A 23798-nucleotide genomic window follows, 5' to 3' on the forward strand; every position below is an offset into this window, starting at 1 on the left:
TGAGTGTCCGACTTGATTCTGGCCCAGGTCTTGAGCCCATGGGATTGAGCCCCTTGTTGGGCTCTGTGCTGGCCATGGAGCCTGCTCGGGATTTTCTCTCTCCTTCTTCCTCTCCCTCTGCCTCTCCCCTCCCAGCTCCTTTTTTCTCTCCCTCCCTCCCTCTCTTTAAAAAAAAAGAAGAAAAAGAAAAGCAGCAGCTGTATCCACAATACTGTTGAAGAGCAGGAAGCCTTATGTACAAAACGTCCCAGCCCCATCCATCCACAACTTAAAGGGCACTTGGCCAGCAGTTAGAGGCTGTGGTTGGCATTTCTAATGCAGAATTGTGGCATGGTGGAAGACTGTACTTTATATTGGGACTTTTGGGGAAAGATACAGGGACATTCTGCATAATCAAGGGAAGAGTTAAAACCAATCCGAGGGAAAGGCAAAGTATAGACAGGCCCTGGAACCACAGAAATTAAGGTTTCCATCTCTCAGTCTCTTGTTTTTAGCTTCTGTCTCTCCCCTTGGAGGTGGTCTTCCAACTGACTGAAACAGATGATTGCTGTCTGCCCCTGGACATTGCTACCTGCCACTCTCCCCATTCTTCTAGTTCCAGTTGGAAACATGGTGGTGGTGGTGGGGGGTGTTGATAGGGAGGCTATAGTTTACTAGGCTTTGGTCAGGGGGCTACCCCTGAACCAGTGAACTGTGGTGCAGGGTGTGGAGGGATGTAGAGCATGGCAGTGCTCTCTGCAGTCAAGGACCTGTTTCTGAAAAAGGAGATAGGAGCTGGACATGTGACAATAAGTAACAAAAATGCTCACAGCACATTTTCAGATAGATTGATGTTCTTGATTCAGAAATAAAACTGTTACAAAATGATAAGGTGACATTTGCTATTGTTTGCTTGCTTTCTTTAAAAAAAAAAAAAGCAGGGGCACCTGGGTGACTCGGTTGGTTAACCCTGCCTTCTGCTCAGGTCATGATCCCAGATTCCTGGGATCAAGTCCTCTGTTGGGCTCCCTCTTAGTGGGGATCCTGCTTTTCCCTCTGCCTCTGCCCCCCTCCCCTCTTGTATGTTCTCTCTCACTCTAAATAAATACATGAAGTCTTTTTTTTTTTAAAGAAAAGTAACCAATAATATACAGCTTCCTTTAAGGTCTTTGAGGCAATAAAGTTCACAAAAAGAAATGAACATTAGCATTTCAGTCTTTTGAATATGCCTCTAATAAGATGCTTCATTTGCACCTAAGTTGTCAACTTGTGAATTTGACAATTTTATTACTTGGAAGCAGTCTGTCCCTTTCTGTCTTCTTGAGGCCTCAAAGATCAGTACTACTCTTAGAGTATGACAGGTGCCCAGTAACAGAGCATCATTCCAGATTTTTTAGCATTACAACAATGTAAGCACCATATTAGCATGCTCCTTACCCACACTTAATCTATTTTGCGGAAGTAGATCGTGTGTATAAAATAAGCAATGGATGTGACAGGATTACATAAAAGTTTTGTGATGTTTCCCCAAAACCTAAATCTTAGCATCTTAATTCTCTGGTTGAAAAGTCCCAGGGCACCAGGGTGGCTCACAGTCAGTTAAGCATCTGGCTTCAGCCCAGGTCATGATCCCAGGGTCCTGGGATCAAGCCCCGCATTAGGCTCCTTGCTCAGTGGGAGTCTTCTTCTCTCTCCCTCTGCACCTCCCCCTTCTCATGTTCTCTCTCTCACTGTCTTTCCCAAATAAATAAATAAAATCTCAAAAAAAAAAAAAAAGAAAAGAAAAGAAAACATGTCCCATTTCCACAGTTTTTCCTTATTCTCATTGGTGTAATCTTCAAGGGAATTTGCTGAGCTTAAGTTTTGACCTCTTTCCTGCAAACCTGTGAATTTTCAGAACCCTAAGGTAGTGACATAATTGGGCGATGGACACATGTTATTGGATGAGGCTGAGAAAAATTTTGCCATACAGGTTTAAATTTCTGCAGACTCCTTAGATTTCTTGAGCACCTATGTGAAATTGCTTTATGAGTCGCATGATTGTGTCCGTAGGCATCTTAACAGCATCAGAGAGATGCTGGGCTGTTTGCCAGTCCCCAGCCCTCCCTACATTCCCCGTTACCTGTTGGAGCTCCCTGTAGCTTTCCCTTCAGGAAACCCAAGCCTCTCCATTGTCTCCAGCCTGAGCCCCCGTTCCTCCTTGAAGCTATCTCCTGTGAGGTTCACACTGACCTTTTCAAGAAACTTCTTTGGCTGTTGTATTTCTGTGTCCTTCCCCCTGAGTTATATTAGTTTCACGTGTGGTCTCAAGGTGGGTATATCCATATTCTCTCCCTAGCTGATCAGTAAACCCCTTGAGATTTTGACTGAATAATACTTCTGTCAACATTTCCTACAGTGCCTCATAGAAATCAAAAGGCAGTTTGGTGCTTTTACTTGTCAGATTGAAGAGCCCATACATGGTCAGAGCTACCAAGTTTCTACTTCATCTGGGGAAAATTTGCCCCTAATTTCTGTGATACCCATCAAAGAGTTAGTTCTTGTGTTTAAGAATTTTACATTAAAATGTAAGAGATAGTTCCTTTTAAAAATTTGATGCATATCTTTTGAGATACTTTCTGTGCATAATACTGAAACACTTTTTTTTTTTTCCCTTAGTAATAAGCAGAAACAGGGTGAGTTGATAATTAGAATCTGGAGTTTAGTCTTTCTCTCACCACAGAGTATTGGTCTTAGATTTTCATTCTTGCAGGATCTCTTTCCTCTACTACAATATTAACTTATAGAGATGGCTTTGGAAGTTTGGGGCATTATTTTTAAGCTGGTACAAACCATTACACAGAGGATCGGATCTCTTTCACATGATGCTCTTGATCTGGCCCCTGCTTCCTTTTTGTGTTCCAAGTGTCTGCCCTTAGGGTTTTACACTTTTTAGCCCAGTAGAGCTACAGCTAAAGATATACTTGTCCAGTCCTTCCCCAGGCCATTACAGTGTTTCTGGATCTCTCTCAAAACTGTCTCTTTACCTTCCACGTTTCCGGATACTGAAGGTGCTTGGTGGGGCATCTCGAAAGAGGCGCTCACTCCTAGGTTGGCTGACAGTTTGCCTGTTTTCCTGTGCGTCAGTTAGCCTCGAGTGGGTGCCAGCAGTTGGAGTTTGATGCTTTAATGGTTCTTTACAAATTTGTAAATGCTGGCCACAGTTGTCCTCCTGGAATAATGTATTGTGACTTTCAGGACATAGGGAATTTGGTGAATACGGTGGCCAAGCATGACAGGGAATGGAATGCTGTAACTGTAGTTTATGGTTCCTAGAATACTTCTATTTCACTATGACGGCCAAAGGCCACTCATTCCTCAGAATAGGCTACCCATGGACTAGAGTGCTCTTGCCGTTGTTTTAACCGGTGTTTAAACCTTTTCTTCTTAGGTTGACAACAACAAAAGCTGTCCAGCCCCTTTCTGTGGGACTGGCAGTGTGTCATTTAGCTCGCTTGACCCTTGGTCGATATTTACCTTTTTTGAGATAGATTTGACAGTTCCATGGGTTGACAGTCCCGAAGCTGATCTTGGAGAAATGAGTTTGCAGACCAAATCAGTTAGCCTATCATACGTCCCTATGATGAAAACACAAAACTTTATACCTGAAACTGGTCCCTCTACAGAGGATTAGTGTGTTCTCACAGCTTCTTCCCAGAGCCCACACACAATCCATGGAGTTGTCTCCAAGCATTTGAGGGAAGGCCAGTGTTAGAAGGGATGCTTGTAAATAATGTAGAGGTATTTAAGACTGCCTTGAGAAATACAGGATGGAGAGGAGGCAAGGCTGAGGATATACTTGATACTAATTTGAAACCCAAATCCCACAGCACTGAATTAACAGGTGTGCTTGTATAGATGCCTTTGTGCATTTAATCAGGTGTAATCTTCAGGTGTACCCACACGAAGTTCCTTTTTTTTTTTTTTTCCAGCTCCCCTCATATTCAGGGAGCCATTTTAATTGGCACACCTAACAGCATTATTGTCTGAACTGAATTTTATCAGAGAAGATGACATTTCTTTGTTTTTAATTTTTATTTTATTTATTTATTTTTTAAAATATTTTATTTGTTTATTTGACAGAGTTAGAGAGAGAGCACCAGTAAGCAGAGTGTCAGGGAGAGGGGGAGAGAGAGAAGCAGGCTCTCTGCTGAGCAGGGAGCCCGATGTGGGGCTCGATCCCAGGACCCTGGAATCATGACCTGAGCTAAAGGCAGCCACTTAACCAACTGAGCCACCTGGGCGCCCCTCTTTGTTTTTTAAACTGAACGGAAGACTCAGACTGATCATGTTGATCCAGCCTATAACTGACTTAAGATTTTGACAGAAAAAAATTTGAGCAGAGTATCAGCAGGAATTATATTTTACGTGGTGATCAGTATACACAAAAATTAATGTATATGGGTGCGCTTGTGTATTCACCCACATTTAGGTTTCACAACATAATGCTGAACTTGAATACATGAGGTGCTGTGATGTTTCCTATTCTCTTACATTTTTTTTTAAATGCTACTATTGATCTACTAATTAGAGTTTTTAACAGGAAATCCTGTGGTAGCATGTGCATTAAAAGGACATCAAAGCAGCCTCTCTGTTTTTAAGCTCTGTGAATCATGATTATTAAATGAGTAAGGTGGTATTTGATTTTTTGTTTTATTCGTTTGTTAGTGAATGACTAAGTGAAATTTTATTGAGCTCCTACTAGTTACTGGAGTTAATATTAGAAATACAGAGATAGGTGATGAAATGAACACGAGTCTGTGGTCCTCAGAGAAGATTCTCACTTCTCACAGGAGAGTCAGCATCAGTGGGTGGGAGGGAGTTTTAGGCTGAGCAAATGGTGCCATGAATGGCGTGATGGTGCCTGGCTCTGTCAGGGAACCACGTGCAGAAGTGCTGAAGGAGCTTGAGTAAAACTCAACTCGAAGACAAGGAGAGCCTTGAAGGCCATGCCGAGGAGTTCAGCTTTTATCCTTTTGGCCAGTGGTTTCCAACATGTAGTTCAGGAGAATTTGTATTTTGAAATGGAATTTAATTTCTTACCTCATTATGTTAAATGGCAAATTTGGAGCCAGCCTGAATGAAACCAAGGGGTCTCCCCTAGATTTCTACCCCCAGGGGTCCTGAAGCCCCTGGTGACTTAACCTGAGAACAGCTGACAGCACTGGACTTCTGTATCCGGAGGAGTCCTCTGGGGACCCCGTGAGGGATGGCTTGGGAGGTGGCTGGAGGGAGCCATCTTAGGAGAAGGTCATGTTTGTCCTGAGAAGACGAGGAGGAAGCCCTGAAACTGGGGCAGTGGCAAAGGGCTTGAGAGAGCAAGCACATTAACTGTTGAGGTAGAATCCTGAGGACTTGCTCTCCAGTGGGCTGTGCAGCCTGGGAACGGGAGGGAAGAACGTGAGTTTGGTTTTGGTTATGTATATAAAAGCCTCATGCCAAGTTTTTCTTTTGGTTGCCAGATGCTTGGGGTAGATGAGGGTTGTGTCGGGTATGTTGGTCATGAATCTGCAAAGCAGGCCGCTGGGTTTTTTTTGTTTTTCCTCCTCTATCATATGGCCTCCAATTTTCCGAATTTTATCACGTTTTCCTTACCTCAGATTAGTCTGCATTCTTTCCAGCATTTGAAAACTATATGGGCTCCAAGGCTCGCTCAGGCGGCCTCTCTGGATATGGGTTTGGAAGTCCCTCTAGGGCCTGACACCCAGTGTTCCAGGGGTCTGCATTCAGCCATCCAGGACTGTCTACCTCAGGACTGCTGCTAAGAAAGGAAGAATGGCTTTAGAGGCCTGGGGTCCAAGATTAAATCCCTGTTCTACCACTTGCCAGCTATAAAATGGTGAGCAAGTTCTATAGGATGCAAGTCAAAAAGTCCACCTTGTGGGATTGTTGAGAGATCTTATAATAATGTGGAGGGCACCAGGCTCTGCATCTGCACGTGGTAGGCATGTGTGTGAAGTGTTAATTACAACATTTCACATGAGAATAAACCTGGGGGCACCTGGGTGGCTCAGTCGGGTAAGCGTCCCACTCTTGATTTCAGCTCAGGTTATGATCAGGGTTGGGAGATCAGACCAGGCAATTGGCTCCACACTGCCGAGCGGAGCGTGGAGACTGCTTGGGATTCTTTCTCTCGCTCTGCCCCTCCCCCATCGGCTTGCTCTCCCTAAAAAAAAAAAGAAACCTCTGAAGAGAGGGCTCTTCTCTCCTCCTGAAAGGAGGCCTTCCATATTGAGAAAGATTACCTTAATGTAATGTAAAGGTGAAAGAGGAGACGTCAAGGTGGGGAAGCAGGACCATTCAAAGGGCACATGTTCTGGTGGCCTACAGACAGTGGTGACCTGTGGCTGGTCGCTGTGGTGTTTGGAGGGCATGTGTGACCCTCAGGCCTTCTGGGGGGCAGGAAAAGCCCTGAAAAAGATGTCCATTTTTTTAATAAAAAAAATTAAACAAAACCTGTTATGTTCTGTGCATTTGCATCTTCTCTTACATCGACCTGTTTTATGTTTTTTGTTTATACTCTGTCCTCATTAAGATGATCACAACTCTAAACATTTACTAAGAGAATGATTCAGGGGAAAGTGCAGTGAAAATATTTAAAAACTTTTCTTGGAATGGAGGTTAAGAAGTTACTCCCCACCTCAACATCCCCCTGCAAATAGCCAAGATGGGAGGGAGGGAGGGAAAGAGGGAGGGAGAGAGAGCGGGAAAGAGAGAGAGAGATAGGAGTGAGAGACCTATGTTTCTTGGAGGAAGAGAGACATGCTTAGCACAGAAAATCCCAGTTGAACAGGCTGGCTGGGACTGGAAGAGGGCTGGTCCTTCCTGGGGGTTATTTAACTTTCCTGCATGTTCCTCCTTGTTGAGACAGCTGTAGTTTGGTATCAGGGGATAATAAAGAAGAAATATTACTAGATTTTCAGTGGGATTATTTATAATACGTAAGATTTGTGTACCACTTTCATCTTGGAGAAGATTATAAAAATATTACTACAATGTTAACAACAGTCTTTAGTAGGGGGCATTAGCCTCCATTGTACAGACTGCAATCTGAGTTTTTCCGAACTGGGTTGTTATTTGCCCCAGCCTGCCTGCTTTAGTGCTAATAAAAGTCAGAGGCTTCTGAGGTCCAGGGCAGTAATTGAAAGCCTCTGAGGCCTGTCTTTGGCCTGCCTTTTCTAACTCTACTTGAAATTCTTCTCCTTTGAGAATTTGTAGGTCTCTGAATACCCTTTTTTTCATGGGGGGGGGGGGGACAATCTTATACCTCTCCCTACAGTTATTCCATATCAGAGAATCCTGAGTAAGACTGCGATCCCTTGAGTAAAGTCAGAAGATGAGAATTGTTGGAGGAACAGAAATTAGAGCACAGTTTGTGTTTTGGTTTTAAGTAATGAATACTCATTTCTGACATCAGTGGTGATTGAACTTGTTTTAAAACTTTTCCCAGCAGGACACACATTACCTATACTTAACTGGAAAGCGGAGTTAGGAATCTGGTATTTTAAAGAGTTGGGTTTTTTTGTTGTTGTTGTTGTTTTTTTTTTTTTTTTTCTTTTCGTTTGGGTCAAGCACAAGCGAAATGTGACCACTTTAAAAAGGGAGGCTTAAGAGAACTATCTATAAAAAAATAAGACCAAATGTTTATATCTGTGTTAAATAGTATATTAAAAAGAAACAGTGAATTGTCTTTCTTATAAGATATGGAAATACACACTTAATCCTAGAAATGACTATTGGTGGGTTGTACAACCTGAAAAAAAAAAGTGGATTTTTTTTTTTTTTCATTTTTTGGGAAGAATTAAAATTAAATAAGTGAAGGTACCCAGTGACCCTACCAAGTGATAGATATTAGCTGGGCACTTAATGTAACATGCCTACTATCTAGGGAAAAAATTTTTTTAAAAGATTTTATTTATTTACTTGTAAGAGAGTAAGTGAGCGCAAGTGGGGGAGCAGCAGGCTCCCCGCTTAGCAGGGGAGCGGGCTAATCCCAGGAACTTGGGATCATGACCTGAGCCGAATTCAGATGCTTACCCAACTGAGTCACCCAGGCATCCTGGGAAAACATTTTTTAGGTTACCGAGTTTCAAAAAATATGTTTGTTCATTCATTCATTCATTTAAAGTAAATGCTGTACCCAGTGTGGGACTTGAACTCACTACCCTAAGATCAAGAATTATGTGCTCTCCCAACTGAGTCAGCCAGGTGACCCTGGGTCCCAGAGCTTTTTTATGCTGTTTACAGAAGTGGCTTCAGAGAGCAGGCCATTGCGGGTACTGTTACTGCTGCTAGGACATTTGGGTGCCGCTGGGCCTTGCTAGTGGAAACAGGAGAGAAATAACTCCCAACCTCACTTCCCTCATTTGCAGAATGAGAGGGTGGGCTGGTTAGATCCCAACGTCCCTTAAACCTCTAAGACTGTGTGTGAGCTCCTGGGCAGTTAGCTGGCCAACATCCTCTTGTTACCACGGTGAGTTTTGGCCTCTTTTCCTGGTGGTTTCTGTGTATACAGTGAGAAGTAAAGTGTGCATGGGTATAGGGATGATAGCAACCTTTGTCCTTCTCGAGGAAAGTAAGAAATGCTATGTGACTCAGACTGAAGTCCTAGGCGCTTGTTAATTTCCTGGTACCTTTTTATGTTTGATGAGTCAGAAATGCAGATTCTTATAGGGTGGTACCAGATCTTTGATTAGAATTGCTTCAAATTACAGACCCCTTTCCTGTGTAATGATTTTTGCCATTTGCCCTTCCATCACCTAATAGGCAGGATAGAAGGACATTTTGAGCAGTAAGAATCTTGGTCTCTTGGTTCATGAACCCTTACTGCACTAAAATTATTTTTTTTTTAACTTTTATTTATTAAGTAATCTCCACCCACAATATGGGGCTCAAACTCAGAACCCTGAGATCAAGAGTCCCATGCTCCACTGACAGAGCCAGCCAGGTGTCCCTACACTAAAGTTACTCTTGACAGAGAACTATGTATGTGCCCACACTGGACAGGCCATCAGTATTCTCTAGCTGGGTGGGCAGATATAAGTATTGCAGGGTAGTTGACACTAGAGTATCATAAAACCTTAGCAGTAAGGAAAACTTATCTATTTAATATCCACCAAGGTGGTCTTGTGCACATGTGGGCCCGTGTGCACACGCACATGCACACACATACACACGCCCAAAGTGTGCCAGTACACACTCCTGCTTAACTATGATGTGTTGCTACTCACTGTTCCTAAGCTGCCAGTTGATTGTTTCTGTGTTTTGGGGGTTCAGTCTCAGAGATGCTGACTGAAAGAACGACGTTTTTGAACAATGTCACGGAGGTTGGACTTGTGGAGATGCTAAGGCCTCACCCCAGTGGTAACTGGTAAATGGAGGTTACCACAGTGCTTTGCACAGATGTGTGGCTCAGATGCAGCTTGGAATCAATAACTAATTCATTCAGACTTTTAAAAAATACATATAAAAATGAGAGTTGACCGGATTCCCGTAAAGTTTTTTTTTTTTTCTTTTTTTTCCTTAAGGGTTGAAGCGTGGGCTTGGAGGGATCACTGTGCTGGTTGATAGCATCTGAGAATATTTGAGCTTCAGAGTCCCAGACAAAGACCACATAGCTCTACACCTGCTGCTTGTCCCCATGCCCGGTTCTACATTCCCCGACTCTTTAGTAAAGTGGTTTTAAAAAAAAAAAAAAAAGTTATTTTTAATTGTAAAAAACACATAAAATTTACCATCTTAACCCCCCCCCCAGACCACGTCGCCCTCTCCTCAGTTCCTGGCAGCCTCCGTTCTCCTGTTTTCAGGAGTTTCGCTACTTTTGATACCGCATTAAGTGGAATCATACAGTACTCATCTTTCTCTGACTGGCTTTCTTCATGACATCCTCATAATGACCTAGCATGACGTCCTTCAGGTTCATGCATGTGGTGGCATGGGACAGGATGGCCTTCTTTTTTAAGGCTGAATAATATTCTTTTGTGTGTTTATGCCACATTGTGCATTCATCAGTGAACATTTGGGTTGTTTCCACTGCTCAGCTCTTGTGAAAAATGCTGCAGTGAACATGGGCAGGCAGGGGGGATGTATACCTAGAAGTGGGATTGCTGCAGCATATGTAATTCTATTTTTAATTTTCTGAGGATCCTCCGTGCCATTTTCCACAGCAGCTGCTCTGTTTTATGTTCCTACCAGCAGTGCACAAGCATTCCGATTTCTCTACATTCTTTACTGAAGCTTTTATTATGTTATAAAAATAAGGTGTAGTGGAGAAAGGCACCATCGTGGCCACAATTTGTGTTTTTTCCTGGTTAGATGGTAATTAAGAGGATGGTAGAAATGGTAATAAAAGGTGAGTGGAGAGGTGCTTGGAGATGAACATGTCAGGTTTCAGAAAAGAACTTTGTCTCTCTCTTAGCTCTCTTGACTCCTCCTTACCTGTCATTAAAATTCTAGTTCAAATCAACGAATCCATCTGTTAGATGTTTTTAAAAAATGCCTCCTAAGTAACTCTTCCCTCAGAACATCCAAAGAATTATAATGAAAAGTCCAGTGCAGGGAACTGAAAGTTTCCTGGGGCTGGCAGTGTGTTTGATACTATGTTGGTCTGTGAGGCAGGATGGTAGCTGTTAGTGCCAGGCTCTGGGTTTTCATTCTGTCTGTCCTGGGACATGCTGGACATCAGAGAATGTGGAAAATAAACACCATCTGCCACCTAGTAGGAGCCTGTTGGCTTCACCTTGGTGTTGCAAGCTGGAAGGTGAGAGGGGACAAAGATGAGCTTTTCCTGATTTTTGAGCCCTGGGCCCACCTTTCTAACAGAAATGCTGCCACTCCCTCTGTCCTCAGCTCCTGGTTTGCCCTAGAAATAAAAGGCAGCAGGAATCCGGAAGGCCTGCTTTCTAATTTCGGGCCTGCAGTTACTTACTCTGTATCTCTGGGCATGCCTCTGTGTGCCTCGTTGTCCTTATCTGTAAATGAAATGGTTGGCTTAGGTGGGGAAATTTTGGAAGGGACCTTCTTGACACCTGTGTGAGTTGGAACTTGCATCTTCTTTTTGTGAGGGATTAACGTGTAGACCAAGGGTTGTCACGTGGTGTGGAGTAGGTTCTGCAGTCCTCTGATTGGTGCCAGCTCCCCCATGGAGCCTTTGCTCTGCTCAGGCTTCTGAAACTGCTGAGTTGTTTTTGAACAGCTGCTTTGCAGCGGATACTGGGCTTGGGGATGTAGAGTGAAGGTTACCCAAGACTTGCATCTGCCTGCAAACAGGTTGTGGTGTATTTTTTTTTTTTAAACATTTTATTTATTTATTTGACAGAGAGAGATCCCAAGTAGGCAGAGAGGCAGGCAGAGAGAGAGGAGGAAGCAGGCTCTCCACGGAGCAGAGAGCCCGACGCGGGGCTCGATTCCAGGACCCTGGGATCATGACCCGAGCTGAAGGCAGAGGCTTTAACCCACCGAGCCACCCAGGCGCCCCAAGTTGTGGTGTATTTCTAACAGCCATCTATCCAGAGGCTTTTCTTGGATTTTAAATCCCGTGGTGTTTAGGGAGAAAATCCCAGAAGCCAGGGGACCGGCTCAGGGTCTCAAGGCTGGTCAGAGACAAAAGCTGAGATGGAGTCCCATTTTTCACTTCTCTCGAGTCCGTAACTGGTGCCCCTCCCATTATTTTAATTAGGCTGATAAGACTGGTGCACAAGAAAAGCAATACTCCAGGGCCGGGCACAGTAGGTGCCAGGCAAGGGGGGGCTGTTGGTACAGGTGTAGGGTTTCTGAGAAGAAGCAGAGATGTCAGCTGGGATAATCTGGGAAATCTTTCTGGAGGAGGGATGTTTGGGGCTTGGCTTAAAGGATGGATGGACTTTCGACGGAGGAGAGGGGAGCACTCAGAGCAGAGGCGTGGACGAGGGGAAAGGCCAAAACCGGTGGCGGAATGTGGATCAGGCTTGGCCAGAGCAGAGGGACGAGGAGGAGGAAGGGACGAGGACTGGGCATATTGAGCATCTTTCGTGTCAGGCATAGTGTCTGGTCTTTTCCCCACATCATCTCAGTGTCCCTAGTGGGGAAGTGACATCCCGACTGTGCTTTTGTTGGAGGGCGTCCCTTTCTCTTTAAGCCATTGGTACTGGCATCTGTCTTCCTTAGAGTAAAAGTTACACTTGGATCTGGTGGGAACGTACCTAGTTAAAAATGGGGAGAAGAAAAGTGGGAAGAGTGGTGGGTTTCTCTACAGAAGGTCTCAGAGGTAGCTGATAGTCGGTAATTCTTCTATAGTAAGTCTGGAGCCGGCCTTCCAGCTAATGGCAGCTGGCGGGCCTTGGTGCTCCTGAGTGACCGGGCTGAGCATGAATTATTCAGGGCCTGTGCCCAGCGAGTGGCTGCCTAGCGAAGTCTTGTGGGAAGGAGGCTGTGTTATCTCATTGAGAGATTGGCAGAAACTCAGGTGCTGAGGAGGAAGAAATGACTGCACCCTTAAAATATTTCATATTTGAACATGCCAGGGCCGCACACCATATTCCATAGTCCTACAGCTGTGTAGTCGAGACCTGTGTTTCAAAGAGGAAGAAACACCACCCCCCACCCCTAATTAACAAATATAATGACCTACACTCTCCTGTTGGCTGTGGCACTTGTTGGCAGGGATTTGTATAGGAGCCACATTAAAATCGCAGATAAGACAGTAGAGCCCCAGAGAGAGTTTGTGTGGGAGAAACCCCACTCTGCTCTGTTTTTATCTCAGCCAAGTAGAGAGGTGCTGTTGTTGATCCATTTGGAATGGTACTTTCTGTAACTGTTCCTGATCTTCATTTGTTACATGCTACCGTGTGTGTGTGTGTGTGTGTGTGTGTGTGTGTGTCCCCGTCCGTGTTCCCCGTCAGTCTGCCCATTTGTCTGACCTATTTTCTCAGCTATGTTGAAAGTGCCTGCACAGAAGAAATCACTTCTTATAACTTTGTGGGTCCCTCCAGTGTGGCCTGTGTTCCCAGAAGGGTCCAAGCACATGTAGGTGGGTTGACTTTGACTCTCTGTGGACCAGGAGGTATGGGGCCTGTGCCTTGATGATGAGGTTTGCCTCCCTCCCTTCCCTCTTCTTTCTTCCCCCTCTGGGGCCTGTTTAATCTGCTCTTCTCACCCTTTCTCATTATAGCCAGTCTGTGGTAAGCTTCTGGAAAAGGTAACATGGGTATGAAGAAGACCTGAGGGCAGAGTCCAGAGGCCTATTTTCACAAAGAATAGATTTGCATCTTCTTTCTACCAGTTTTTTCCCATGAGCTGTGCCACCAGGAAACAGCATCTTCTCACTGCCCCATCTGCTTCCTTGTAAAACTCTGGCCCACTGGCTGTGAACAACTGTGTGTGTCAGCCTTCTCCCTCCATGTTGGGAGGTGGAAAGCAGAACCAAACATTCTGGGCAAGAGCAGGCCTGGCCCCAGCTGCATTCCTTGGATGTTCTTTTCCTTTGAACCACTGTGCCTGTAGCAGAGAAGCCCAGTCTTGGCTCTGGCTGGTGTTATATTCACAGGCATAGCAACACCTGTTTGCCAAAGGTGGGGCCTCTGGACTGGGGCATTCCTTTGCCCATAGAGGGAAGCTTTGCATGTGCAGATGACAGATGCGATAAGAATGCAAGGATAAGGTTTGGCGGGGTAGAAGATTCAATAAACTACATTCCTTCCCCAGGACCTTGGGTACTTGTTACTGAGTATAATTTGCCATTTTTCTCCTTCTTAGCAGAGATGTCAGGTACTTTGTATTCAATTCTGCTGTGACCAGCTGAACAAGAAACAGAAAAAACATATAAATGGGAATTAAATTGCCCTGGTATTTCAGATGCAGTGATGTAACCAGATAATTTTGTAGAAGGTATGCGTGTGTATGTGTATATGTAGAAGATAGAGAGGAAAAAAAAATCTGTATCCTCTAAAGAACAAAGATAGCAATTGCTGTAGATGAAAAATACCTTTAGTCTTCCCTTTAATTTTTTTGTCTAGGCGTTCTAAGTCCTGAACTATCAAATCTGATAGCCCACCTCAAATAAACACTGGCCTTTGTAAAAATTTAGGTCCTTGGGGGCGCCTGGGTGGCTCAGTGGGTTAAAACCTCTGCCTTCGGCTCAGGTCATGATCCCAGGGTCCTGGGATCGAGCCCCGCATCGGGCTCTCTGCTCATCAGGGAGCCTGCTTTCTCCTCTCTCTCTGCCTGCTTCTCTGTGATTTCCATCTGTCAAATAAGTAAATAAAATCTTAAAAAAAAAAAATTTAGGTCCTTGGTAACTCATTTCATAGTGAATATTGTGTTCTTGTTATCTCTGAAGTGTAACTGCTTTATTTTTATTATAAAATATGATTTTGAATATGTGTTTCCCAGTGTAAAATGGGGTGAGTGACAGAGAAGGAAATGGGGTTTGTGAACACCTCCCAGGTAGTAGACTGGTCTTGCCATTAGAACTGCCCTTGTTTAGAGATCAAGAGGGGTACCCGTTCCAGTCCCTGGCCTGGGTCAGTGATTCCACAGGAAACCCACAACATCCTCCAGCCAGTAGCCTCCTTGGTGGCCTAAGGTGGGGGGAGAACTAGTTTTTGAAATTTCCTCTGTGAGGAGTTTAAAGACAAGTAATCCTAGCTGCACAGTGTGACTATCTAAACGTTTATCTCAGTTACACAACAACCCTATGAAGTTGGTCCCATTGTTGTGCCAACATTTCAGGCTCAGGGAATCACAGAGTTAGAAAGTAGCAGAGCCAGATTCCCAGATTTCACGTCAGTTTTTAGGCAACTTTACTCCTCTAAACTCTGACGCCAATGCTCTGCGGGTGATGCTCTGGGAGGAAGCAGAGCAGTGGGCTAGTCCCGATCGTCAGGAGCGGCGTGGTCATGAGGACATGTTGCTGACTGCTTCTGGCTGCCCAGGCTGTGGGCCCTGTGTACGCGGGGCCACTGGGGAGAAAGGAGACGTTCTGGAAGGGTGGCAGGCAGCTAGCAGTGAACAGAAACACTAGTGTCAGAGATGTGTTCTGACGGTGGGACTTGTTGAAAATTGTACCTTTTTGGGAGGGCAGGGGAAGAAGGTTCTAGGTAGTTCTGTTTTCTGTTTTTGACTGGATTTCATGGTGGTATGCTTGATTAGTTGGTTGAGCTTTGTAGTATGTAGGGCAGTTCCCTTTGCATAATCAAGGATGGGTTTTTGAGAATATACATACTGAGGCAGGCTGTGGGAGAAAGGACAGTGGTAACTAGGTAGTTAGGGGGTGGGAGGCTCTCGGGGTATTATACAGTAGAGGGGAGGCAGAAAAAGAATGGGCAAGGTAAGGATTCAAGACTGCAACTAATGGGCAGGAGGCTGGTTGGAGAAGGGGGTGGGTGGGTGGGCCAGAGAGATGAGACAGATCACATAAGCTTCAGCTCCAGGGAGCATAAATGCACTGGCATGATTTGGAGCCTGCTTCTCTATCTGGCCACACCAATGGAAGAGGATTATTTTAATAATATTATTTTGGTTTCCTATAAAGAAACACTCAGGAGAAAATGGCTGTGGTCGTCCAGCTGTTGTCCAGATGAAGGAAAGGCAGATCCGGAAAGGGCAGAGAATTTGGCAAAACACTTTGTATGTGAAACTTTGTTGTGTTCTATCCTTCCCTGTTCCCACCACTTCTTTCCCAGCTCTGGGGTTGTTTTTTCAAGTCCTTGAATGTGTACACATCCCATCACATCTTCACATGTTGGCCATCCCCTCCCAGGCATTGCAATCTTGCTGATGTTTAGATGTTCAGGAAATGAACACTCCATAGTTTACCCTTTCAAGCTTGCTGTGATGCAGGGAAGACGTTTGTCTTTTTTCTTTTTCCTTTTTTTTTTTTAAACCTCTCGGACTTCATAAAGCCTCTTGGGACAAACATAGTCTTAATCTCAGCTTAGTGTTTCCATTCACATGGTACATGCTAAATCATATAATGAATCTTTGTGTATAGATCCAAGTATGAGAAAAGGAACAAAACCCAACCAAACAAGACCAAAGAAAACCCATTCACAAGAGAACCCTTAAAGTAGCAACTTCCATGTGAAGAGCAGAAAATGTGCCTGTTCCTGACCCAACTAAGTGTCGCATAAGTTCCTGTGGAGGTTTACTTGGGTTTTAGGTATCCTGATACCACTTACCAAATTTTTTATGTTTTTTTCTGAAAATCTTGCAAACATTAGTAGCTGATAATATGCTCTAAGTACATGGGATAAACAGGGCTAAACTTGGTCAGTCTGGGGTCCAGGTGTGGTTCTGCCATTCATCAGCTGTAGAGCCCACAGCAAGGCATGGTACCTCTGAATCTCAGTTGCCTTGTCTGCAAAATGGACCTAATACCAACCTCGTACATTTAGTCACTTGAGAAAATGTATGTGAAAGCATTTTGGAAATTCCAAAGTGCTGGACTAATGTGATACTGTTATTAGGGCCTATTGTTTATATGGAGATTGAGGATAATTGGGGCTAAAACAATTGTCTCGGAGAGAAGGGAGATTATTTATCACTGATAAATACATTTAGAGCCAGAAGGAATTTTTTATGACCATAAACTCCAACCTGTTTGATCTCCAGGTGAGGCCCGGTGAAGGTTAGACACATATGCAATGACCTCACTTCTCCGTGGTGCTCAGGAGAGGGGTGAACCTGAGTACTCTGGACTGGGGCCTTTCAGCAGACCACAGCACTCCTAATTTGTGCTGTCTGCAAGTAACCTTTTATCATCTGGCACCACGAGGATGATGGATACATGTTGCCTGGGCTCCAGGCGCTTCAATCCCATTGCTGACGGTGCCCGTCACTTGTGGCCACTTGTCATTATGCCTTGGAATCTTGGTGCAGCTTGAAGGCAGGCACAGCCGCTTCCCAGAGCCAGCCACATGTGTTGATATCCCTGGCCTGGGTGAGGGACACTAGTTTTTTAGGTTAGAAAACATCGAGGGAATAGGCTGAAATCACACAGTCTGTTTCTGTAAAACCTTGGTTGACTCCTGAGCATTCTGAAAACTGTCTTGCTCCCCTTCAGGTTCCCTTTCACATTGTCTGTGTTTCTGCCATAGGTGTCTCCAGGATTCTTCTTCGAGTACTACAGATAAACTGTGGGTAGGACCCCTGGCCTCTTGCTTTAAGTCAGAGTTGGGTAATTCCTTTAAATTTCTTTTCTTCCTTACAATGTCCCTGTCCTTTCCTTCCTGCTTCTGAAGGTAGGGGTATCTCCTCTTGGCTAGGGCTGGCTGCCCTACCCATATCTTAGAGCCATTTTCCCACTGGCCTTTTCCTACCTGTGGCAACTCAGGGCTGAAACCTTTGCACAGAGGATATGCTCAGCTGGAACGGGCCCGGAGCCCCTCCCCCTGCTCTGTTCACTACTCACCACCTCTACCTTTTTGCTCTTCTTCCCCTTTGCTCCTCATTCTTTCATTCCTGTAGCCTCACTTTGGCTTTTACTACCTACCGACTACTCATTCACCTACTGGATCACATATTCCCTGACTTCTGGTTCCTTCTTTTTCTAACACATGATGCCATCCTAACCCATTTCCTCCTTGAGTATCTCTTTCTTCTCATGGATTGTCATTCCGTAGCTCTTTGGTATCTCTACTGTATTTTCTTCTTCCTCACAGACCCTGGCCTTCCCCAGGGCTCTGTGCCCAGCCACTTGCCTCTTACCTTCCTTCCTGGGTTTAAGCCCACTATAGTCTCTCTCACTGTACATGGGACTCTCTCCTCGGCCTTGAGCTCCTGCTCCACGTCCTTGACTGCTTCTGGACCTGTCGCCCCTTGCTGCTGCAGGTAACTCAGATACAGAAAGAAATGTTCAATCCTTCCCTCCAGCCTGCAGCCAGCTCTAAAAACCCCCGAGTCTTCCATCACCCTAGCCTTTGAACCTCCCACCCACGTACTGTTGGTTACCAGAGTCCTATGGATTAACTCTTGCATCAGTCTGTTCCTTTTTGTTCCTATTGCCTCACACTGACTAGTCATTTGACCTGGAGAACTCCAGTAACCACCTGAGTGACCTTGCTGCTTTCGGCTTCTCTCCTTTCTACCCATTCTAACTGACCACTGCAGATTACTCTTCCCTAGAGCCCAACCTAGATTGCATCCTCCTGCGGCTGAAAAGTCTCCAGTAGTTTCCAGCCCAGGCTTAGTTCCCTCAGGGTCTCCCTCCTGCCTGACCATCCCTCATGCTCCAGTCAAAGGGTAGCACTTGCTGGTGCTATTCCTGGGACTGTCTATTTGGTGCCTTTATTTCCCAACCACCCCTCACTAGGAGAGGAGGCTTCCCTCTCTCCCAGCCTATTGCTAATCTACATGTTTCAAGGTTTGGTCATAATGCCAGGCCCTCATGGAGGTGTTTCTGCCTGTCTTCCTAGGCAGTTGTTTCTCCCTTATCCTCTGAACTCTTATAGCCCCCTCCTTTAGCCCCTGTCTGTTTCTCTGGTGTTAGACTGTTTGCGTATTTGTCCCATCTCTGTTGGCCTGGAACTTGCCCAGTCATCTCTGAAGCCTCCACTGGGCAATGCACCTTGCACACAGTTGGCGTCTAGTAAATACCAAATGGAATAAAGAACGAGTGCCTCTGGCCTTCCTTTACCTCCTCCCCACTGCTGAGTTGGAGGTGGTCAGATGAGTCACCAGGTTTGTGTCCTCCTCTTCCCCTGCCCATCATAGCAAATAGATTCCCACTTCTTACCCTTGCCCCTGCAGGGTTAGTAAACCCTTCCCCAGCCTCAAAACCTTTCTTTCCAGTACTTGGCATGTGTTCACTCTGCCTGGCTTGTTCTGAGTGTGCTCTTTAGTACTGAGTTTGGCTATATTAGTCCCAGTCTCTAACCCCATCACCTAGTAGTAACCTGGCTAATTAGCTTATTTCACCTACTTCCCCATACCAGAGGGAGCTGAAAGGGAGACTCCAAGACTGGTGACTCATACTCTATACACTAAGTGGCTTAAAGATTAAAAATAAAGCATTGTAAATTGGCAAGCACTATGCAGTCTCATTGTCTTGGCCCACAGCTGGACACTTAGAGACTTAAAACTTCATATTTAATAGTGAAGTTTATTTAATATTAATATATACTGTATTTTAACAGTGAAGAAGGTCCTGTCCTGTTAAGATCTTAATTGAGAAAATTCTCCATTCTACTTTTTGTAGTTTTGATGTGGTACATGGGGGGAAATATGCAAGGGGTATTTTGAAAAATTCACTCCTAGTTTTGAATGGAATTATTGTTGTCAGGGCATTTTCACATCATTCCCTCATTGACGTTGCAGAGGTAGGCATTAATTATTCCTGTCTGACAAGAGAGGTTTAGAAAGAATCCAGGGTTTCTTCCAAGGTCATAGGCGATTAAGAGCCTTGGCCAGGACTAGAAACTCAGGTCTTCAGAATCCTAGTCCTTTGCTTCTTCCAGTAACCCCCCATTTTGCCACATTCCTGTCAGCATTGTGAATTGCAGCTGTGGGTGGTTAAAAGGGTTTTAGAAATTACTCTACATTCTGGATGATGAGAAAATGCCTTCAAATCCTGGCCCTAGCTTTCGAAAGCTAAAGGTTGACACTGGTTGTATTTAAAAGCCTATGCTGTAGATGCTCAGAATGGGAGTTGCTCAGTTGAACAGCTAACTAGACTTCAGGTTTGTTTTAACTCTAGCTGGGGGCAGGCTGGAGTTGCTTGAATTACAAGTGCCCTGGGGACTAAAGTAATCCTGGAGTGGAGGCCCACCTCTTTAGAGCAGATTGGAATCCCTTAGGAAAAAATACTTTATTCAGTGAGTACTGCTGCAGGGCTCCATGTGGAAAAGCCAAATTTGTGATTTGTTGTCTGCCCGCAGTTAGTTGGGGAAGGTGGGAAGAAAAAACGAGGGTCAGTCACTTCCCCAAAATACATTTAGATCACTGTTTTCTTTGTAGATTAAAAAAAAAAAAATTTTTTTTTTGGTTGAGATTGGTGGGAGAAATTAAGGAGGAGTGTTTTAATATCTTGAAGAACCCAAAAGTTCAGGAGACTCATTTTACAAATCAAAGTAGGATTTGAGGGTAATTTCTGTTATCTCCCCATCCGTTGGGTAAACTCCTCAGGTCAGGGATCCTTGAGGTGTTTACCTGTGTACCTTTCTCCCACAATGCTTTGCAAATCAGTGCTCCCGTAAATCTAGCATTGAGTTGTCTTACAGGGTCAGTGTTACAAATCTTCCGCCAAACATCTTGTGAGGGCCGCAGAAGTCTGTTGAGATTTTTCTGTGCGCGGAACTTACACCTCCCCTCGCCGTGGAGTGCCCAGAGTGGCCGTGTCTCACTTTGACACGGTGGCCGGCCCGGCCGGCGCCGAGTGGTTGGCGCCCGCGCAGTGGGGACGCCGCGCGCACCCAGGTGCGCAGCCCGCGTGGCCGTCTTATCTCCGCAGACGCAGAGCAGTGGATGAGCCGCCCGGCGGGGGACCTGCGGGGCTCCGCACCCTCCCGGGCCGCCTCCTTTTCATGTGATAGTAATCGGAGACTTTAACGTTACATGAGGCTCTCAACAAAAGATTGTAATTCCAGCAGCTTTGTTTGGGAAGGTACCACCGCGGCGGGCGCGTCCTGGGCCCTGCCCGGGGGTCGGCGGCTCCGGCGCGGAGGAGGCGGCGCGAGCTGCGCCGGGGCCGCCTGTGGGTGGGGGGGCCGCGGGCCGGCCGGCCTCCCCCGCGCCCCTCCTCGTGGTACAGCCTGCGTTTCCTCTACAATGCTGTTATGCTAATCAGGTGACATCACCGCCCAGCGCACGGAGAGTGGCTCCTGATTAAATTACAAACCGGCGGCCGCCGCGGGCAGCCGGGAGGAGGTGTGTGTACTGCTCCCGCGAGCTCCTGGGCTCGGCGACCGGGGCACGCTTAGGATTGGCCATATTTTAAAATTTTTTTAAAGTAGGATTTGCACCTCCCTCCCTCCCTCCCTCCGTCCTCCCGCTCCTCCTCGGTAATTTATTTCAAGCTTCTAGTTGAGAGCCACAAAAGGAAGGAAAGCAGTAAGGAATTAGATCCCCGAGTGGTAACTCCCGGCCGGGCTAAGGTGGACTCTCCTGCAGCCAACTTCCTATCAGATCTGCCTGCGGGACTTTCAGACCGGAATGGGGCTTGCCTAAGGTCCAGCCCTTTTCGCGGGGCCGGGAGCCAAGCCGTGCGGAAGCTGCTGTGTGTTGGATGGGGGTAGGAGGGGGCCGGAGCGGGATTTCCAGCGTGCAGCCCGCCGGGGCGTTACGCCGGGCATAATGGAATTGCAGAGGACATCTAGCATCTCGGGGCCGCTGTCGCCAGCTTACACGGGGCAGGTGCCTTACAACTACAACCAGCTGGAAGGGAGATTCAAGCAACTACAAGGTAAGCCCCCGCCTCCCAAAGGCCAGGCCTGCCTTGGGGCTGTGCCTACGGGGGTTCCGAGATTTTATTTGTGCCATATGGAACGTGACCCTAATAAAGACGGGCTGCCGCCCGGCCCAGCCCCAAAGCCTCTGGTTGGCTGCGAGCACCCCATTCACTCCTTAAAGGAAACAGTTTCTCATTCTACTCTAGAAAAGCCACCATTTGGAGGCCCTTTCTCTCTCTCTCTCTCTCTCTCTCTCACTCCCTCTCTCCTGTCCTTTCGACTCGCGGTTGTCAGGTATCTGCTACCCACTAAGCACACATTTGCTGGCCTCTTAGCTATCTTTGCCGCTCAGTGGATCAATGCTAATAGACCTATTAGTATGCAAGCATTTGATTCCGGGTCGCCTCTGTCTCCCAGCCCCCAGCCTCTTACCTCTGGGAATCCTAAAGGTGTAAAGTGCACTGCTCAACACCCAGTCCTGTAGAACAATAGCAAAGGGGAGGAGGGAGTGGTCTTTTTGTTCCTAAGCCTTGGGTAAATTACAGTTTTGATTCCGAAGCCTAATTTTAACTCTTTTGATGTATTGTGTTGGGGAGAGCCTTCCCATCAATTTAGTGGGCTATATAATTTATAATGAAAGCCAGTTATTGTCATTCCAATGCTATGGGTTGGATTAGTTGGATCAATTATAGGTTTCTTGGCGTCTATATTAGTCTCAAATAATTGAATGAATCCAGTATTTTACCGCACATATTTTTATGGAGAGCAGGGTCCTGTGTGCAGCAGCGTGGGGCATGATGGGCTTGCCGCCCACCGCTGGGGTGGCCCCTGCAGCCCTTGGCTGCCCCTGCCCTACCAGCAGGCCTGGCTGGCATTTTCTCAGAGCTCATAATGAAAAAGGGCTCATAACTGAAAACAGAACTCCTTCCGTTTGGAAGCCCCTGGATCAGTAGTAGGCCAGGAATGGCTCTAACTAATGCTGTGAAAAAGTGGCCTTCACACACTGCGTGTTTCTTATTTTAACTCTTCTCAGTGCCACAAATGGGGTTCCTGTGAGAAGGAGGAAGGAAGGAAGCAGCTCAATCTAGAATGTTTTCATTGGGAAGGGGAGGAAAGATATATTTCATTCACAGGTTTATTTGTCTTGTGAAATAGTTGACAGTAATGACACTTTTCTGGAAAACAAGAGGCAGAACAGGACGTGATTTTAAACATTTGCTAGTTTGTGCTGCATTCCTGGGGCGGTTAGGTGTAAGCAGCAGCTCCATTCTCTCCAGGGAATGGTTATGTGTCTTTGCCTCATTCTCCTTGAGCTCTTTGAAGGTGGGATTTGTGTTTTGGGAAAACTTGGGGTGGGGGGCAGGGAGGTAGGGTTAGTTTGCTGATGGTAAAGAGAGGAATGGTGTTGTGTCTGTTATCTTCTGGGTCTGTGCTGGAAGCCCTGTAGTTTTAGGTTTTGAGAATTCAGAATGCACCTCTAGTAAGCATGACTAAGTCTCCCCGCTTGGTTGTGTCATACTCTCGAGGAGAACGCACCGAGTGGTGGATCCTTGTTCCGAAAACCAATTACCAACGTCCAGTCAGCCCACACTTATAGTCTCAGAAAAAATGCAAAACCAAGGAGATATAAGAAGGTGTGGGGAGCAGTGTACTCACAGGCCCACCCTTAACAAAAGGCTGTTATCTGAAAGCTTTGAGGATGGTTGTAAAACTGCTCACTGAGAAGGGTGGAGCTTACGCACAGGAAATGTCTTAAACTGTTCTCTCTGGAGAGAGGAAAATTAAAAAACAAATTACCATGCTCCCTTGATTTTTTTTTTTTTTTTTTTTTTTTACCTGGTTACTGTTTCTCAAGGAAATCCCTTCAGAAGTTGTGGGCTTCACATTTTGTGTGGTAGGGTTTTTTTTTTTTCTTTAATGACTTTTGCTCCCTAATGTAGTTCCCTCCAGTTAACTTTCTTATTTCTGCATATTGTGGTTTAGGAGTTACACAAGTTTGGTGTTGGTATTTCTATAACAGAAAACCACCCATGTTGAGGAACTGAGAAAGGGTGAGTTAACTTTCAAGTATGGTGTATCCCAAGAGAATTCAAAACAGGCATCCTCCTTAGTAATGATAAATGGAACTGATGGCATTTTAAGCAACTTCAGGGAGAATTTTTGCTAAAATCTTTTCCCATACCTACCCCCAGTTTGTATTTATCATTCTTCCAATCACCACATTTTTGATGATGTATAGATTATATCATCTGATTTAATTTTATACATACCTCCAAAGCTGCCCTTTCCTACCCCCCTTTTTTTCTGTTCTGAGTATCATCCTTCTGAGCACTTCTAACCCAATATTGATAAACTTGTCCTTTGAATTTTTTTTAAATGCCCGTTAAATGAATTTATTAATTTAGCAAATATGCTCGAGAG

At 45.5% G+C, this 23798-nt stretch overlaps 1 protein-coding gene across 3 annotated transcripts in view; it reads left to right on the forward strand.

The window, feature by feature from the left end:
• The window catches only part of LOC111147902 (spectrin beta, non-erythrocytic 1), a 197217-nt gene that overhangs the window by 65336 nt on the left and 108083 nt on the right, over positions 1 to 23798 (forward strand). For 2 of the 3 annotated variants that reach the window (XM_022504167.1, XM_022504169.1), the window contains exon 1: positions 20925 to 21391. The exons of the other annotated variant lie outside the window; for it this stretch is intronic. In XM_022504167.1, the coding sequence (XP_022359875.1) occupies positions 21283 to 21391 (109 nt within the window). In that variant the 5' untranslated portion in view covers positions 20925 to 21282. Of the gene's footprint in view, positions 1 to 20924; positions 21392 to 23798 lie in introns of those variants that run through there. 3 annotated transcript variants of the gene reach the window in all.

This window comes from Enhydra lutris, unplaced genomic scaffold (assembly GCF_002288905.1).
Source record: "Enhydra lutris kenyoni isolate GAN:26980312 unplaced genomic scaffold, ASM228890v2 scaffoldscaffold18, whole genome shotgun sequence".
NCBI classification, from domain to species: Eukaryota; Metazoa; Chordata; class Mammalia; order Carnivora; family Mustelidae; genus Enhydra; species Enhydra lutris.